This window comes from Anabrus simplex, chromosome 1 (genome assembly GCF_040414725.1).
Source record: "Anabrus simplex isolate iqAnaSimp1 chromosome 1, ASM4041472v1, whole genome shotgun sequence".
Taxonomy (NCBI): Eukaryota; Metazoa; Arthropoda; class Insecta; order Orthoptera; family Tettigoniidae; genus Anabrus; species Anabrus simplex.
In genome coordinates this window covers 518,695,641-518,715,550 of record NC_090265.1, presented here as the reverse complement: position 1 = coordinate 518,715,550, position 19,910 = coordinate 518,695,641, and the positions used below count along the sequence as shown (strand labels likewise).

At 37.8% G+C, this 19,910-nt stretch overlaps 1 protein-coding gene across 4 annotated transcripts in view; it reads right to left on the bottom strand.

Annotated features, from left to right (window-relative positions):
- The window catches only part of LOC136857061 (peptidoglycan-recognition protein SD), a 72,637-nt gene that overhangs the window by 26,968 nt on the left and 25,759 nt on the right, over positions 1-19,910 (bottom strand). For 2 of the 4 annotated variants that reach the window (XM_067135429.2, XM_067135430.2), the window contains one exon: positions 8,659-10,865. The exons of 1 other annotated variant lie outside the window; for it this stretch is intronic. In XM_067135429.2, the coding sequence (XP_066991530.2) occupies positions 10,681-10,865 (185 nt within the window). In that variant the 3' untranslated portion in view covers positions 8,659-10,680. Of the gene's footprint in view, positions 1-8,658; positions 10,866-19,910 lie in introns of those variants that run through there. One more of the 4 variants, XR_010858503.2, reaches the window with a different exon arrangement.

Here is a 19,910-nt window from a genome sequence, read left to right as displayed (position 1 = left end):
CTCTCAAACTGCGCCCCTGTCAAGTGAGCTATTGCATGGCTTGGCATGCAGCAGGCAGTTCCCAGTCTATATAATACCTGTTCCTGGTCGTGTGTACACCTCTTGTTGTAAGCGTGTTGCAGTGAGTCAGAGTTAAGTCTCCAGAGTCTGGAAAAGTCCATACCTACCTGCCATCGCATGTTGTTATCGTTGAAACAATAACAATGGGGCACATTTTGCCTTACCTGTGGCCTATGAACCTTTGAACAAATACGATGTAGCTAACTGGTTGCCTTTGTCCTAATCACAGACCATCACCTCCTCATCCTTGTCCTACCCAGCTCTATGCCCTCTGTCATGATACCAACAGTCCTTTACAGGGAAATAAACAAATCAGTCTGTGGAAACTATTAAGTATACAACCTTGTCACATCCCAGGTAAGTAACTGTTTTTTGTTTTTTTCAATCACTTGCATGGAATTCCAACCTCCATACCCTCGAGTACTTTCCACTATCACATTTCCAACAGCACCCCCGCCATGTGAGCTATTGTGAGGCTTGACATGCAGCAGGCAGTTGCCAGCTTATACAATACCTTGTTTCTGGTCTGTATGTGCATCTCCTTTTGTAAGGCCACGAACCTGTTACGCAGGCATAGCAGGGGGAGAGGTGATACTCCCACGTGGCGCATCCCAGGTGGCGGATAGGGGCGTCCTAACCGGCTTGCCGGCGGACTTGAGGGAAATAAAATACCTCTCGCGGACCAAACACACTACCCCCTGCGGGTGGGGGACGCACATGTAGAATACACTCGCGGTATCCCCTGCCTGTCGTAAGAGGCGACTAAAAGGGGCAACCAAGGGCTGACTGAATTAGAGCCATGCAACTAATTTTGAATCGTACCATCACGCGGGGAACACCATAGGTTGCCTGTACTTGCGAGTAGTACCACTAATTTCGGTACGAAATAGGTTTGTGATTAGTAGCAGTAAAAGCCTGGCCTGGTGGATTCCAGTACCCGTGCGTCGTACCCATGTGTGCAACACCGCGGGTCTGGGCGTAGCCTGTGAGTTGTACCACTATATGAGCAGCACCGTGGGTCTGCGTTGCCTGTGATTAGTACCCACTATGTGAGGAACACCATGGGAATACCGGCGCCCGTGTTTAGTACACCTAGGTGGGGAACCTTCTCGGTTTGCGTTGACTCTGAGTTCGGCCATTGTGTGAGACACATCATAGGTCTGCGTTACTTGTACGTATTGCAATACTTCTGAGTAGTACCATCTTTTGTGGAACACCATGAGTCTTCACTACTTCTGATTAATACCCCAACATGACACATACCATGGTTCTATTTTACTCGCGACATGTACCATTCTGTGGGGCCATAGACGTGGATTTTGCACCCCCTTTAGACACCAAGCATCATTGTGCTTTATAAGTGGTTCCTTGGTCGGTAATAATGTTATTTTCGATCTGCATTGAGTCCAATCCACTGGTTTTTGTTTGTTTGTTTTGTGTTTTGTTGAGTTCCTGTCCATCCATTCATTCTTCATGCCATATTTTATTTTTATTTTGGTCAGTGGATGCCTTTGCAATTTTTGTTCTTTCATTTCGTACCATTAGGGGCCGATGACCTTCGATGTTAGGCCCCTTAAAACAACAAGCATCAGCATCTATCATCAACTTTTGTAAGGTACATGTTCTTCATATCTGTGCTCGTTTTACAGTTTTATTGAGGATACCCATAATAAATTAATAGTGGCACTCAAAATTACTGCTGTCTTCTAGCCTGTAACCACACATCTTGTTATATTACACTGGTTTAGAGACAGGGACCGATGTATTTCAAAATTGTAATAAATACAGCGGGTTGCTTTGAACTACAGTAGATCGTAAAGGTTCGGTGGACTAGCCAGTAGACCAGGGTTCCCAAACTTAATACCCATTGAGGGCCAAATGTAATTTAGAATAATCCATCAGGGGCCAAATCATGCATTCAGTTTTATTTGACCATGTGAAAAGAAAAATACAAGTTATATTGGAAAATATAATTTAATAAACAAAGATTACATGCATGGAAATTTGTCATTACTCTCCACAGAATAGACATTGAATTATCTTTTGCCGGGCTGAGTGGCTCAGTTGGTTGAGGCGTTGCTGGCCCTCTGAGTCCAACTTGGCAGGTTCAATCGTGGCTCAGTCTGGTGGTATTTGAAGGTGCTCAGATACACCAGGCTCATGTCGGTAGAGTTACAGGCACATAAAAGAACTTCTGTGGGACTACATTCCGGCACCTCGTTGCCCAGAAAACCATAAAAACGTAAATCAAATATTATTATTATTATTATTATTATTATTATTATTATTATTATTATTATCTTTCTGCAGTAATGAGCAGAAAAAGTCTTGTGAAACATAGTTTTATGGTCCTTAAATAGTTGCATGTGTATATATATATAAACTAGCAAGATACCCGTGCTTCGCTACGGTATTATACTGAAATTTATAATTGAATGCTTATCGTTTTATACATAACCCACCGATATTCGCGATCTGGCTCGTTTTCTGAGAGATTACGGCAACATTCCTTCCATTTTTCAATCTTTTCTCCAGCAATCGATTTCATTACTTTCCGGGATAGGTCCAGGTATTTCACCCGGTCAGTTGGGTCCCTAAATCTTTGCCATCTTTTCCTATAAGCATTTTTAATGTGGATCAAATCCTTGAGGAGATCCGGCGTGGTGTCGTCTTGGGTGCCTTGGCGGTACTGAACCTCTACTTGGCGGTAAATTACATCTGCTGCCGTTGTCATTGATGACAGTATGACCAGCACCATTGTCGCCCGTAGGCAAGTGCGCAGGACTTCTGGCGATACGAATGACATACTTCCGTGCATTATTGACCTTATTACAGAGGTGAACAATTGCACAGTCAATCATATATCTATCGTTTATTTCAAATATGTTTAAATTTTTGTTTATATGTCAGAAGAATCTACTGTAATCTAAGAAGGTTCTCCAAAGGAAAAGATAGCTCTTGAAAACGAACCCAGGAGAGATTAAAAATGATCGGTTTATGATCAGAATAAGTACATTGAAAATCCACAGCCTGTATCCAGTCATTCAACCGGGTCAGGAATGGAATGAATAAGCCCTGCTGAAGCCTGTCGCACTCCACTGGGGCAATGATTAAATGAATGACAAATGAAATGAAATGATATTGGAGAGTGTTGCTGGAATGAATGATGACGGGGAAAACCGGACAAATCTCACATGGAGTGACCGGGATTTGAACCACGAAACCCAGCGGTGAGAAGCCAGCGCGCTGATGCCTGAGCCACGGAGGCTCCTTATAAGTACATTAGGAACAGTGAAATCAATTGGTCTCACCTCCCTTTTCAGCCCACCGCGGTTAAGTTGATTTACCTCCCATCCCCAAAAAAGGAAAACGTGTTCCTTTATGTTTAAAGGAGATTCCAAATACCAATGTTCACGCGTGTTACCTTCAGTTTTGAGATATAAGTACTCCCATAAAAATAATTCACTTTTTTCACTTACTTTCACAATCCCCGTCCCCCTTGAGTGAATTTTCCGGCAAAAAAGTACTTGTTTCTTTAATAGTAAAGGATAGTCTAAATACCGATTATCTTCAGTTTTTGAAATATGTGTCCTCATGAAACGAATTCAACTCCTTTTCACACTCGCCCCCAAAAATTATTCTCCGCCTCACCCCCCAAAAACGCGTCGTTTTATTTTTAAAGATGATCTAAATACCAGTTTTCACGTCTGTAACAACTTTAGTTTTTATTAGATGTAAGTATCCTCATACAATTAATTCAATATTTTTTTCAAATTTTCACCCCCTCCCCAACTTTCATTGGATTTTCCGAGAATACCTATTTCTTTACTTTAACAGGAGATTCCAAATACCAATTTTTAAGTCTGCAACATTTTACGTTTCTGAGATACACTGTAGATATAGTCTTTCTAAAAATTCACCCCAATTTGTCACTCCTGTTTAACCCCCATTAATTAGATTTTCCAAAAACGAAAAAATAAATGTTTCTGTATTTTTAAAGGAGATTCCTTATACTAACTGTCTGGTCTGTAATACCTTCAGTTTCTGAGATATAAGTATCCTCATTAAAGACATTCAACCCCTTATTCACACTTTTCACCCCTCCTATTGGAATTTTCCGAAAACAAAAATAATATGTGTTCTTTTATTTTTAAAGGAGGTTCTAAATATCAATTTTTTACATCTGCAAACTTTTGAAGTTTTGAGATATACACTCAATTTTAAAACACACACCCCCCTCACCCCTCCCCCACTATTTGGACTTTCTAAAAACAAAAAATACATGCTTCTTTATTTATAAAGGAGATCCCAAATACTGATTTTCAGGTCTGTAACATCTTCAGTTTCTGAGAAATAAGGATCCTTATTAAAGGCATTAACTATTTTTCACCCCTTTTCACCCCTCCTATTGGGATTTTCCGAAAACAAAAAATATGTTTCTTTATTTTGAAAGTAGATTCTAAGTACCAATTTTTACATCTGTAAACTTTTAAAGTTTTGAGATGTAGACACACTCATTTTAAAAATTCACTCCTCTTTTCACCCCCCATTATTTGGATTTTTCAAAAACGAAAAAATATCTGTTTCTTTATTTTTAAAGCAGATCCCAAATACCAATTTTTAGGTCTGTAATATCTTCAGGTTCTGAAATATAAGTAGCCTCATTAAAGGCATTCAACCCATTTTCACCCTTTTCCACCCTTCCTATTGGGATTTTCCGAAAACAAAAAATTACGTGTTTCTTTATTTTTAAAGGAGATTCTAAATACTAATGTTTACATCTATAAACTTGAAAAGTTTTGAGATATAGATACACTCAATTTTTAAAATTCACCCCCTTTTCACACCCCCCATTAATTGGATTTTCCAAAAACTAAAGAATACATGTTTCTTTATTTTTAAACGAGATCCCAAACACCAATTTTCAGGTCTGTAATATTTTCATTTTCTGATATATAAGTATCGTCATTAAAGGCATTCAACCCATTTTCACCCCTCCTATTGGGATTTTCCGAAAACAAAAAAATACGTGTTTCTTTATTTCGAAAGTAGATTCTATGCACCAATTTTTAGATCTGTAAACTTTCAAAGTTTTGCGATATAGATACAGTCACTTTAAAAATTCACCCCCTTCCCACCCTCCCAGTAATTGGATTTTCCAAAAACAAAAAAACACGTGTTTCTTTATTTTTAAAAGAGATCAAAAGTACCAATTTTCAGGTCTGTAATATCTTCAGTTTCTGAGATGTAAGTACCGGTATCCTGATTAAAGGCATTCAACCCCCTTTTCACCCTTTCCCCCCCCCCCTCCTATTGGGATTTTCTGAAAACAAAAAAATACGTATTTCCTCATTTTTAGAGAAGACTTTAAATACCAATTTTTACGTCTGTATACTTTGCAAGTTTGGAGATATAGATACACTCATTTTAAAATTTCACCCCCCTTTTCACCCCCTTAGCGACGGAATTTCCAAAAATCCTCTCTTAGCGAGCACCTACATCTTAATATGAATGTATCCCTAAAATTTCATTTCTTTATGTCCAGTAGTTTTGGCTCGGCGGTGATGAATCAGTCAGTCAGTCAGGACAAGTTATTTTATATATATAGATGACATGTCCTGACTGAACCCCCTGTGGGTGGGGGCGGTAGAATAACACCCACGGTAACCCCTGCCTGTCGTAAGAGGCGACTAAACGGGGCCTCAGGGGCTCTGAACTTTGGAGCGTGGGTTGGCGACCACGAGGCCCTCAGCTGAGTCCTGGCATTGCTTCCACTTACTTGTGGCAGGCTCCTCACTTTCATCTACCCTATCCGACCTCCCTTGGTCAACTCTTGTTCTTTTCCGACCCCGACGCTATTAGGTTTGCGAGGGCTAGGGAGTCTTTCATTTTCACGCCCTTCGTGGCCCTTGTCTTCCTTTGGCCGATATCTTCATTTTTCGAAGTGTCGGATCCCTTCCATTTTTCCCTCTGATTAGTGTTATATAGAGGATGATTGCCTAGTTGTACTTCCTCTTAAAACAATAATCACCACCACCACCTGTCCTGACTGACTGATTCGTCATCGCTGAGCCAAAACTACTGGACATAAAGAAATTAAATTTTGGAAATACATTATATGAGAGTGTAGGTACTCACTAAGGGAGGATTTTTTGATATTCCGTCGCTAAGGGGGTGAATTGTTTAAATGAATGTATCTATACTGTATCTCAAAAACTTTAAAGTTTATGGAGGTAAAAGCTGGTATTTGGAATCTCCCTTAATAATAAAGAAATACTTATTTTTTGTTTTAAGAAAATCCCATTAAGAAAAAAGGTAAAAAAGGTGTTGAATACCTTTTAGGAGGCTACTTATATCTCAAATACTGGAGAAGTTGCAGACATGAAGATTGGTATTATCATTTAGACTTTCACGGCCCGTGTAACTATTCAAGAGTAATATTTTTGGGCTTATGCCGTGTAAATAATTGTAAACACAATCAACGTTTCGAAAGGAACCTTGCCTTTCTTCATCAGGAGACAAAAGAGAAAAGAAACGACATATTAATGGCTACTAGGAGAAAGCAACAAGGAAGCTTGAAATGGTGCCCAAAGATGTAAAAGGGACGCCATTTTAGCCCCATGCTAGAGACAATGAATGGCAACAGCAAAACATTACTCTCTAATGGTTCAGAACCATTCATTGTCTCTAGCATGGGGCTAAAATGGCGTCCCTTTTACATCTTTGGGCGCCATTTCAAGCTTCCTTGTTGCTTTCTCCTAGCAGCCATTAATACGTCGTTTCTTTTCTCTTTTGTCTCCTGATGAAGAAAGGCAAGGTTCCTTTCAAAACGTTGATTGTGTTTACAATTATTTACATGGCATAAGCCCAAAAATATTACTCGTGAATGAAGATTGGTATTTGGAATCTCCATCAAAAAATAAAGAAACACTTTTTCTTTTGGAAAATCTAATTAATGTGGGTAGGGGGGGGGTGAACAGGATGACAAAGGGGGTGAATTTTTAAAAACACTATATCTACAGTATATCTCAGAAATGTAACATGGTACAGATGTGAAAATTGGTATTTGGAATCTCCTGCAAAAGTAAAGAAATATACCGTAGATAATTTGTTTTTGGAAAATCAACTTAAGGGGAACTGAAAAGGGGTGATTTTTAAAATTAGCATATCTAGAGTATATCGCAAAAACTTGACATATTACAGATGTGAAAATTGGTATTTTAATCTCTTTTAAAGATAAAGAAATATTTGTTTTTGGAAAAAACACATAAGGGGGGAATAAAAGGGACTGATAAAGGGGTTGAATTCTTTTTATTAGGATACTTGTATCTCAAAAACTGAAGATATTACAGACGTGAAAATTGGTATTTGGAATCACATTTTAAAAAGAAATAGGTGGAGGTGGGGTAAGGACTAATGGGAATACATATATCTCAAAAACTGAAGGTTACAGATGTGAAAAGTGGTATTTAGAATCTTCTATAAAAACAAGGAAACACGCATTTTGAGGGGAGGGGAAATCAGCTTAACGGGGGGTGCGGGTGAAAAAGGAGTTGATTTCTTTGTACAAGGATACTTATTATATCTCAAAAGTGGAAGATGTTACACAGTTCTATATCGCATGGTCTTCTTATCCCCAAATGGCAATACCACAAACGTGATTTACAAAGATTATATGGAGTAAATGTTGGAAAACACCAAGACGAAATTCGAAATTTGTACGTTCCTAATCGCCAGATGTTTCATTCCAGGCTTGTGTCAATGCCATACACCTGTCAATGTCATATGTTACGTACACATGTTATGTGACCCTCTTAGACTGATTCTGATGGTTCCATCAGCTTCCGCTTCGAATGCTAGCACTGTACTTTGTCCGGGGAGCCATCTGGTGACGAATGGACGTACCATTTCGACTTCTATTATAACGTCTAAATTCAAAAGCTCATTGTTTAAGAAGACTTTCTCATGGACAGTCGAGATTTTCTTCTGATGACGCAAAGCACAGTTCTCTGTGAAACGTAAAGAATTTCACCTTATTTCCTTGACACGGCATAAGCCCAAAAGCCTACATCATGTCTATTTTCAGGTTCATTTTGCAGTTTAGTAGGATTCAAAATGTGTTCCCTTAGAAAGGTGAGAATATTCCATGCTGGAGTTCAAATAATCGTACAAGACACTTACCATGGTTTAACCACCTTACTTTAGGGTGTAGAAGCAAATCGCTGTAAGCAGAATGCATTTTTTCCAAGAGGGACAAAAATTTTCTGTGAGTGGGAGATCGATTTCCTCCTCTCAAATTAATGATTTTGAGGATGGTAGCTATGGTGATTTTGCACATAGCACCTCTTGATGTATAATACAATGCAGAGTAGTTACAATGACTGTCTTAAGAGCCCAGTGTCCCTGTCATTGATTTACATCATCTCTAACTATAGAAAACAATTAATGGAAAACCAGCAAATTCGTCCACAGCACTCATAGTAGCATTAAAAATATCAATGTGTTATGTTGTGCTGTGTAAAGAACACACATTTAACAACTTTTAAAATATAAGAATCTCATATGGTTTTCTATATTGACTGTGAAATAACAGAAAAATTATATAATTGGTCCACCTTAGTCAATACAGTGTGTCTTAAAAGAGAAATTTAAGAAAATCCACACAATTGGTACATATTTTGGCCCCATTGGGCCTTTTTCAGCCTTAAAGATGAAATATAATGTTAATAAAACACTCAAAAACACAACACTAAAAGTTCTGTGAAATATTAAACTTGAAGTACTGTATCATATTTTGTCGTTAAAAACATACCAAAAATACCTGATATAGAAACATATAAAAACTTTGAAAATGGTAAAACATACAAAAGTCAATAACTGTCTGTTTTTCAATGAGAGCAGTTGATAAATAAGAACAATAATCAGAGATAATGTCTTTCATGTTATCAGTTTGCTATTTTTTCTAGCCTAAAGGGATACTGTCTGAAATTTATTTGCTACTTTATTTGTAGTCATCTCTTAATGAGCTGTATATGCGACATGTTTATTTTACAGTTACACATCATATCATTGAATGCTTCTGCAGTCTTTGTTACACAGTTCTTAGTTCACCATCACTTAATCAATGTTTTTTAGTTTTTTCAAGTTCCGTAGTCAACACAGACCCTTCTTGTTTTGCTTCATTAGTTAAAATCGCTTTTTGCTGTAAAGGTTTATTCTTTAACTGATCACACACATTTTTTCTTGATTTTCATTAGTGTTTTTTGAATTTTTGTTTATGATTTATTACATAATGCCTCTCCTTCAAAACTGCTAGCACTTGCAGATATTAAGCACTGTACTTTATGGTATTTATCCAATATTAAAAAAATATTCATGCTCCCACTCAGATCTGAGTAACCTGTTTTCACTCTCAATTTTTCTCTGCTTACAGTTAGACATTATCACCCATGAAACTTGAGTTCTGCAGACTCCATGCTCACATTTTGATAATGCTGTAAGAATTGAGATGCATTGCTGCTACCTATAATTGCCAACCTATCCTTAAAAAAATGTAAGAATGTCAAGAAACAGTAAACAACTGATACCCCATGAGCTAGTGTGCAGGGAGTGATCATCATTATTGTGTCATAAATCTGTCCTTATAATAATAATAATAATCTGCTATTATGTTGATCTTGTGTTCAATGTCATCACCACCATTAGAGTAGAGTTTGAGGATGACTCTTTTACTCTTACTGGTCGAGTTGGCCATGCGGTTAGCGGCGCACAGCTGTGAGCCTGCATCTGGGAGATAATGGGTTTGAACTCCACTGTCGGTTGCCCTGAAGATGGTTTTCCGTAGTTTCCCATTTTCACACCAGGCAAATGCTGGGGCTGTACATTAGTTAAGGCCATGGCCGCTTCCCTTCCAGTCCTAGGCCTTTTCTATCCCAACGTCGCCATAAGACCTATCTGTGTCACTGGGACGTAAAGCAAGTTATTAAAAAAAAATGTTTGCTCTTTCCTTGAACTTAAAGATGTATTTATTGGTGTAAGACAGGGTTGAACCTTCAAAAACCAAGCTCGATAGCTGCAGTCACTTAAGTGCGGCCAGTATCCAGTATTCGGGAGATAGTAGGTTCGAACCCCACTATCGGCAGCCCAGAAAATGGTTTTCCATGATTTCCCATTTTCACACCAGGCAAATGCTGGGGCTGTACCTTAATTAAGGCCACGGCCGCTTCCTTCCCACTCCTAGCCATTTCCTGTCCCATCGTCGCCATAAGACCTATCAATGTCGGTGCGACGTAAAGCAACTAGAAAAAAAAAAAAAGAACCTTCAAAATATCCAACACAGTGAGAAAGTATATTGCAAAACACTGTAAACTTTGAAGTGTTCTAGTAAACACTAAATACTACATTGATACATTAATTATAACTTTGAAAAGTAAACATCAGTCTCCTCAGGGCCCTAATATATCACTTTGAATGCTGCCATTTGGCCATCACTGTTCTATACAATGTATGAAACCTGTTTCTTCAATTTGAAGTAGAAATAGGGTTTATCACTGATGTCATAAATATTTTCATGGCAATAATTTAACTCTTGTTTGTTCAGCAATCTTTCAAGTAGCACTGTTACCAATGAGGCCATGTTCTGATAATGTCATACAATTTCTCTCCTGGACTGTCTGTGTTTGACACTTGGCAGTGACCTACTAATTTGTAGTCAGGAGCTAATTTCTTCTTTTTGACAGATGTCTTTAAGAGAATTTTAGCTTGAACCAGTTGCTGTGGTGTTGGAGCTGTATATTCAAAATCACCTGAAACAGGAAATAAAAAAAAGAAACTTTATATTTGTTTGTTAGACTCACTAATTACGCATAGTGGAACTTGCTTTGTGGACATCAACAGTTCCGTTATAAAAGGCATCTGCTTAAATAAGGTTGTCCGAATTGATTAAAATTATTACAGCATTATTTTAAAGACCAATAATAATATCTATCATATTATGGTTTAAGCTACCGTATGTAGGTATTTTGATCTTATGCCATTTAAGCTTCTTACATATCAATTTCAGCATTTCATTTTACTCTACCAGATCACATACGAACCTGGAGCTCTGTTTAATGATCCGTTGCTGAGTTTTATTTAACATTGATGGCTAAATACCGAATGTGTCACCAGAGATCTTTGACATACCAACATCATATTACATGTTCAAAATATGATTGCACTCGACTGTGCCAGGAAGGGTCTTTCACCAGATACAGTAGCGTGCTAAATATAGATTTGTGCTACACTGGTTTTGTTCATTTTAAGTCGTTAGCTCCAGAACAGTCAACGCACATTCCAATCTAATAATTCGTCCTACTGTTTTTGCATTTGAAGCATTCATAAATTCTTCTCTAAAATAAGGTCTTGTCCTGTCGGTAATGCAAAACTTATGAAATGACTGTACTGTGTCCACTGCCATGCACCCTCTTCACCCCACTTTCATTTACCAACTGCGATAAGCAAATGCTAGTACCACTTCATCCAAGTGCAGTAGTATTTTGAATATGTAACACAACACGGGAGTGCTGAATGGAATCTTTTTTCCACCTTCAAAATCCGACTACTTCTATTGGGTTTGAATTTGCGATTTTTCTGGAGATTTATAACTGTTAGTTTCTCCAGTCTGTAGGAACTAATTTATGAATAAATTAATTTATAAACTACCTACAAAAGAAAACATATAACAGAATTATATCTGAAAAAGAACTTTCTTTTTTTCAGTAAGTTTCTGAATTTATTATTCATAAATTAGTTTCATTTTCAGCAGTTATAAATTAACCAAGTCAAAACTGAAAAGAAATGGCTTCAAAGTTTAAAAAAGAACCTTTCTGGAGGTCAGCTCTCCATCTCTGATCCACAGTTCATTTCTGAATAATTATTTATAACAGTTTCTCTTATTTAAGTTATGGCCATGTTTCTAGGAAGAGAATAAAGTTTATTTAAGTTCCATTGTGTAGTTTGTTGTGCTGACTATTTAAATGTATAGGTAAGGCAAGGAGTTGTTGTTATTGTATTGAAGTTTTGAATACTCTAGACATTCCTATTGAGGATAACCCTAGCCACGGAACTAAGTAGCTCATTCACCTCTCTAATAATTGCATAGTAGCGGGCGAGACAAATTTGTGAGCCATCAAATATTCAGATGGAGATGGACACGCTTAAAGTCACGTTTAAGGATAATGGTTACAGTGATTTGCAGATTCATAGAGCCCTATATCCCAGAGAAATGAACAAGCAAAGCTCACAGAAGGAAGAAGTGAAGGGAACTGCCTACTTGTCTTAGATTCACAACACCACAGATCGAACTGCCAAGGTCTTCCACGAACACAATATAAAAACCGTATTTGGCCACTAAAATTGCTCACAGTCCCCACTTTTACATCCTGGGGTATACGAAATTCCCTGTACTTGCGGTAAGGTATTCATCGGCCAAACATGCTGGTCCATTGGTACCCGTATTAAGGAACATGAAGGTAATATTCGTCTCAACCAGCCAGACAAATCGGCAATAGCTGAGCATGCTCTTTCATCGGGCCATGACGTCATGTTCCAAGATGCTCGAGCTCTTACCCACACTAGACACTACAGGTCCAGGATTGTACGGGAAGCTGTGCAAATACGTAGAAATCCTAACAATTTCAACAGGAACACTGGCTATCAATTAAGTAATACCTCGTTGCCAGCCATTAAGGTAGTTCCCTTCCGTTTCCCTTCACTATTGTTATTGTGTCGTCTCGGTGTTTTCCAAATTCGTACGTTCCTCATCGCCAGATGTTTCATTTTAGGCTCGTGTCAATGTCGTACACCTATCAATGTCATATGTTACGTACACATGTTATGTGACCCTCTTAGACTGATTCTGATGGTTCAGTCAGCTTCCGCTTTGAACGCTAGCGCTGTGCCACATCCGGGGAGCCATCTGGTGACGAATGAACGTACCATTTCCACTTCTATGATAACGTCTAAATTTCAAATAGTCGTTGTTTAAGAAGCCTTTCTCGTGAACAGTCGAATTTTCTTCTGATGACGCAGAGCACAGTTCTCTGCAAAACGTTAAGAATTTCACCTTATTTTCTTGACATGGCGTAAGCCCAAAAGCCCATACAGTATCATGTCTATAGTATGAGGTTGTTCATAAATTATTAAATGTTTCCTATGACCCAGCAAATGAGATTGTCAACCACTATTTTAAAGTACATAGAAATGAGATTTTGCTCATGTGCGGTCTCCACTTCTATGTTTCATTGTTCATGTTTTTTTAAGGTATCTGGGAAGGGAAAATTTGAGGCTATATGACTTTCATTATTTAACCGTCCACTGCATGAATTACTGTTTGGTTGTAGGGCTGTTTTGTTGTCTGTTATGTGTTAAACAAGGCTTCACTGGCATATGCGTTTGATTGACTGTACAGTTGAAGGTGTGCCGTAAATCTGCCTCTGTCGACAATCTGTATTCACTGCCTCATAACAACACTATGCAGTGAAGGGTTAATAAATTACACTATCCTGCAGAAAACAGCTCTTTTTATAAGTAAAAACTAAAATAGGTGGGTTTTATTTTGTATTGCTGAATTCAAAAATGAATTTTGTTTTGCCATATCATGTCTGGTTAAATGGCAATTGTACAAAACTTTATTTTCTCCTTACATAAAATTTTTGATACTTAATATGATTGAATTACACATGCACAATAGAGAGAAAACATACAAACTAAACAAGTTAGCAAGCAAAGTAAATGATACATAAATTGAAAGCTTACTCACATTTACTCGGTCATATTTTTCTGTTTCTCGAAAAATTTGTGTGTGTTTTTTAAGTTCGTGAGTGCTCTCTGGATGGGTCATCACGGGCAGTCAACCAACTGTAATCGGCCATTATATTTACATCCCAACATTCCTGGTATCACCATTCTGCATCTTTGAGATCCTAGTGGAACCTTTCACCTTGCTTTTCACTTACGGTTCCTAAATTTGAAGGGAAATAGTCCATATGTGATGCTAAGAAACGAAGCTTTAAGCAACCAACCAAGTTGGTTAAACTTGTCCAACATGTTTCTTACAATTTCTTTGTATAGACAGTCCTTGATGTAGCCAAAATTTTTGTCACTACTTTAAATGCGTTCCATGTATCTTCCTTAATTTTGGCCTTTGTTTCTGTGAAACTTTTTTCCATCATCAGTTTATGAATCTGTGGTCCATCAAATACTCCTTCTTTGATTTTTGCACCTGATAATGTGGAAAATTTTGTGCATAAGTATTTGAAGCATGGACTATTTTTGTCTAATGTATTAACGTACTGTTTCATCATTCCCAGTTTGATGTGTAAGGGTGGAAGTAACATTTTTTCACGGTCAACACGACTTACATTCTAGATACTTTTGGCTCCTGTTTGAAACATTCAAGATACTTTTTGATCCAGATTGAAGTAGCTCCCTTTCAGGCCAATGTACAATATCCCAATGTTTATTCCATGCCCTGCTATTCCATTCGCATAGGATACAGGGAATTTTTTTTTAGTCTTTTTGTTGTTCCAGCAGCAATCCAGTGACCTTCAAATCACCACATATTTGCCACTCATCTTGTGATATTTAATTCTTTCAAGTTCCAACTTTAATGTCTCCTCTGTTTCGGACAGCTTTGTCGAGTGTGCAAGTGGTATGGAAGCCACAACTTTGCTGTTATGAAGCAAAACAACTGTAATACTATTTTGTAAGAGTCAATAAAAAGCCACCAGTTGCTAGGATCATACTCTTTTTCTCCCAATTAATGCAGAAGCTTTTGAACATCTGTACCAAATACGAGTTGATCTTCTTGTGTATAATACTTTTAAAATTCTTTCTCACAAATTCTGTACCAGGAAAATGTAATCCCAGATGTCAGCATAATCTTTTTGCATAGTCTTGAGCTAAGCGTTTCAATTTTTTCTTTGGTTAACTCTAAATTCCTTATTAAATCATTCAATTCGGATTGTGTAAATTTGTTTGTTGGTATGTCATATTGACATAGCTCAAAATCCATTTCTTAACCATCCGATTGCAAGGAACTGCTTTCACCAGTTGAAGTAGGTACTGGGAAGTCAGGTCAATGAGGAATGGAATGGACGGAATAGCTGATAAACGGTTTAGATATTTAATTTTGTTTTTGTTTTTCTTATTGTAACTGACAGCGTTGATCATACAGAAATAACAGTTATCATAATTATCATTCTGCTCTCGCCATTGCATGGGTATGGCAAACAGCATTGTGTTTCATTTGCACTCATACCAGTAATGAAGTCCCTCGACACAGAGATTGTAAACAATATGAGGTGCGACAGATTTGTTTTGATCTCCAACTTCCAATTGGAAGTAAGAAAAATAAAGTTTCTTCACTAATGAGTCTATTTGATGCACCTTGGAATCCAGCATATAAATTCCACAAATGTAGCAAAACTTTTGAGGACTTTGTTTACACTGCCTTCTTTGCTCCCCTGCTACACTCCATGATGGCCTTAAAATACTAATATAAAAGTTTGGTGAATAACAATCGACTGAAACACGAATGGAAAAAGTGAAAGCCAGATTCTTGAAAGCAGCCCTCGGAATTTCAAAGTACACCAAGTCAAGACTAGCGTACGAACTCGCGAGAGAAACGTTTCTAATAGAGGACCTGAGATGGAAATTCAATTTACCCTGTACAGACAACTGGATGAAACTGCGGTTAGAGAGGGAGAAGAAAAAGAAGGAGATATGGCCAGAGTTCTACTCTTCAGAGGGCATGATGAACAGAGCATGGACCGGCACAAACCAGGAGCTGAGACATTTTGTAAATTCCATGGCAGTCCATGGCTACCATCACAAAATGTGTTGGTCGAAGACATACCACGACCCGGACTCGATGTGCATATGTGAACTCTGTGGTAAACATTGTGTCCGATATCACGTAAAAATCATGTGGAATCAATCATAGACCTCTGTATTGATTAATGTATCCTAATACTGCACAACTTGTGCGCAATAAAGTTTATTTATATATTCACATTAAGGCACACATGAACGGATACAAATGAATGTAAAAGACGCACTAAACGCATACTTGTTGGCGTGCATCTCAAGCACAACTGACTATATCAACATAGGGGAACCTCTCCCAGAACCGGTCACCTAATAATTTTTCTTCATTGTTTAAAAATGGAATGGTCAGCAATAAATCCGATCAAGGTAAAAGAAGACAAATACAGTATTGTTACAATTGCCTTGAGTAGACATGAAGAAAATGAGTGTGTATGTCCATTACACTAAAGATAGAATTCTTACAAAACCTCAGATTACAAAAACTGTTTCCCAGTACCAGCCAACCACACAAATTTGCTTATTACTTAAAAATGTGGAATTGATACCTTACAAATACACATTTAAACTTCAGTGAGACATTATAAAACTTTAATTAACAATAAAAACACATAAAGCAAATTTTACATGATAAACAAATAATCCTACATATTATAAAACTTCAGAGCAATACACAACAAATTTCCTAAATGCAATAGTTCTGTTTGTAAAAGTCAATGTTCTCTTGATCTGCACGTTGAAGATGCACCCAACCCTGACAAGAAACGCACTGAACCCAAGCTTCATCTGTTGTTTCCAGGCAAATGATACATTCTGTTTCTCCATTGACTGATTCCCATACGCCATTCTGCTTTCTCTCAGACTCGAAGTTCAGTCTCTTTACAGCTCTATTGTCTTTCTGTTACTTTTGAAAACACTTTTGTTTCTCTGATTTTCATTCTTTCATCAGCTTTCTCCATTTTTTCTTTGAATCTTAGGTCTTTTTCTCCTACATTTTCTTATAGGGAGTAGGTGTTAGGATTTTACTCTTTTCACTTCTCCTCTTTCTTATGGTAATTTTCCTTTCTGTCAAGTCTGATTGTGGAGACATTTCTTCTACAATCATCAGAAAGTCTTGTGATGTAGATGGCATTTCAACTCTGGAAGAAGAATTTGCTTCTGCAGGAAGATCGTCCTTTTTAGCATCAATCCTTCTTGGAGTTGATGTGGCATTGCAGATGTTCCTGGAATTAGGGCATCATGTTGTTGAGCCTCTTCTCTATCTCCACAAATGTAAGATGCTGAGAAGAGACGAAGTCCAAGTCTGAAAATGCGTGTTTATTCAGTGAATACAATCCTGTACAACTGAATGCAGATTTTGTAAGATTCATTCTGCAAATGGATGTAATTGCTACTGCGCCCTGGTGGGGGTGTGATTGGCGTCATTCAATTGTAATTAATTATTAAGGAATATATATTTCATTTTCAGAAGTAAGAATATCTTACTTTATATATTGTAAGTACAGCAGGCCAGGCCAGGCCAAGATGGTATTGTGAAACCTGCCACAGACTGCTGTCACCTCTAAGATTAAGAAATACAATGGCCAGCAGAATTAGAATTCTCAGAAATTGTGACGAGGGGGAAGAGAAAGGCAAGAGTTATTTCCAAGTCTGTGGAAAACTTTCAGAGCCGCGGGCAAAGTTATAGTGCGAAACACCGGATGGGCCGAATGCATTCCTAGAAATGACGTCAGGGTATCTCCAATGTACTAGCGAGGGCTGAACGCAAGGTTGGTACTTAAAGAAAAAAATATGAAACTTCTCAGTCCCGCGTAAGCTGGGACCAATCGTAAAATTCGCAGGCCAGAAGCAGGCATGACAACTTCGTATTGTAAGAAGCACTATCAACGTTAACTCCACGGATTAAATTTATAGAAGGAAGTGATTTATAAGTTTGAGATAAGGTGAAATTTAGAAGCCTCACCATATAATAAAAGTTATTAAAAGTTATTGAAAGTTATTAATTGAGGGAGATTGACTGGCGTAATTCTGAGAATTCATGGACGCTATCCGTTGATTGGCTGCAGGCAAGAGACGCTACAAAACGGCGCGAAATCCCGGCCTGGGATACAGGAGCTAAATTTACGATTATATTAATTACTAGTGAACGATATTATTTGCGAATTGGCATAGAGGCTAAAATAACGTAATTACATAGTGGATCCTAAGTTTAAGCCACTGGCAGGGCCGCAAATAGTCGTATGAGGATGTTGGAACTGCATGCCCTAAGATGACATCTCGTGAACTCGGAGTGGAGGTAAGACGAATATAAATACAGGGTCGTGGGGACGGAAGTACTTACTTGTGAAGAATTGTTTGAGCCGTTACTACGCCAGGGTGCGTACTTACTCATGGAGAATTGTTTGAGATGTTATTAAGTTACGTAGCATGGTGATCCAGGACGTGCATTAGTTCGTATTACAGTCTTAAACAGTAGACTAGCAGGAGTTCGAATATATACAGAACCCATCAAATCAAAACCTACGGGTAGGAATGTGAGGTTCTATATCAAGAATAGGAAGTACGTTACGTGAGAACGGTCGTGGGTGTTCGACGGAATTTCACCAAGTAAACAGTCAATTAATAACTGATACCTGGTCAGCTACGCGAACGTGAGACGGGAAATATCGAGTGCACGCCGAACCGTTGAAAGTGATACCGAGGTGTTACATGTTCCTAGTGTCCGGGGAAGGAACGAATAATGTATATTTACATTAAGTGGGCTAGATAAAAAGCCAAGAGTGTTAAATTTATATGTTAAAGTTAGAGTGCAAATCATTACAAGTGCAAAAGTTATTTGTTTTGTTTTTATAAGATTTAAAATGTGTAATAATAAAAAGTATCAAGGATTACCTCTTCAAGCTGGCATGAATACCAGTAGGATGCAGTGCTAAAACCGGATGGGGCTAGGCTCCTCATCCGGTTTAGCAAACTACAAGGCTGAGATGAGTATCCCTTATTATAAATTTGTAGATTGCTATTGTTAGCAGGAGGAAATCATATTCTTTCATTATGGTAACTTGATTGTGAAACGAACTGTTTCCGGCTCGTATAAATTCAGAGATAGATAGATAAAGGGACTAATTAATATGTACATAATTAGATCAAGCACTCATCATAATTTTGATTATTTAATAGAGTAGAGTAGGGTTGATTTGTTTATTTAAGTGCTTGAATGGTTTGTGATTACATGGAGCACGTTTCACGTAAAGATAAGATTAATATTCATTTTAGAAATGCTCCAAAGTGATTTCCGTTATTGGAAACTTCATAGATATTAAGGCAGGTAATAAGATTATCCAGAGGTAGAGGGTTGCCAAGTGATTTTAATTGTTGTGGGACGGAATGAAGTCCATTGAATTGTCTGCAAATATCGATGATTATTTGTGCCGCAAAGTTCCGCCAGCGGACGGAAATATAATAATCAGTAGAAGTATTGGAGTGATAAATGAACATGGGTAATGTGTAAATGCCTGTTTAATAATAACGCTTTGTGAATAAAGGCATGGGCCTAGTTTGATGGAATGATTGCAAGTTAAAGTAATTTAAATGTGGAGATAACATGTGGCGTGAATACTTTAATTCAGGCAGTAAATCTGATTTTAACCTTAATTGTTGATTTAACGTTTTTGGACTCCATAATAATCATAAATATTTGTTTAAAAGCGATAGAGGCACTTGTATATGATGGTCACGCTATGTTGAAAGCCCAGAGTGGTTTGAGCCAAATTTTGATGTCAGAAGTTGTGTGGGACAAAAATCCGGTATGAGATGAAAATGAATTGTACTGATGTTGATGAAGAAATAGATGGATCTTGGGGCCTACATCGATATAATATGCTGATTCCGATGTCGTGAGTGGTAGGAGTCCACGCACCGAAGATTAATTAGTGAATCAAATGTTTGAAGAGTTCCAGTGAAATAAATGGACTTCAAAATGAAAT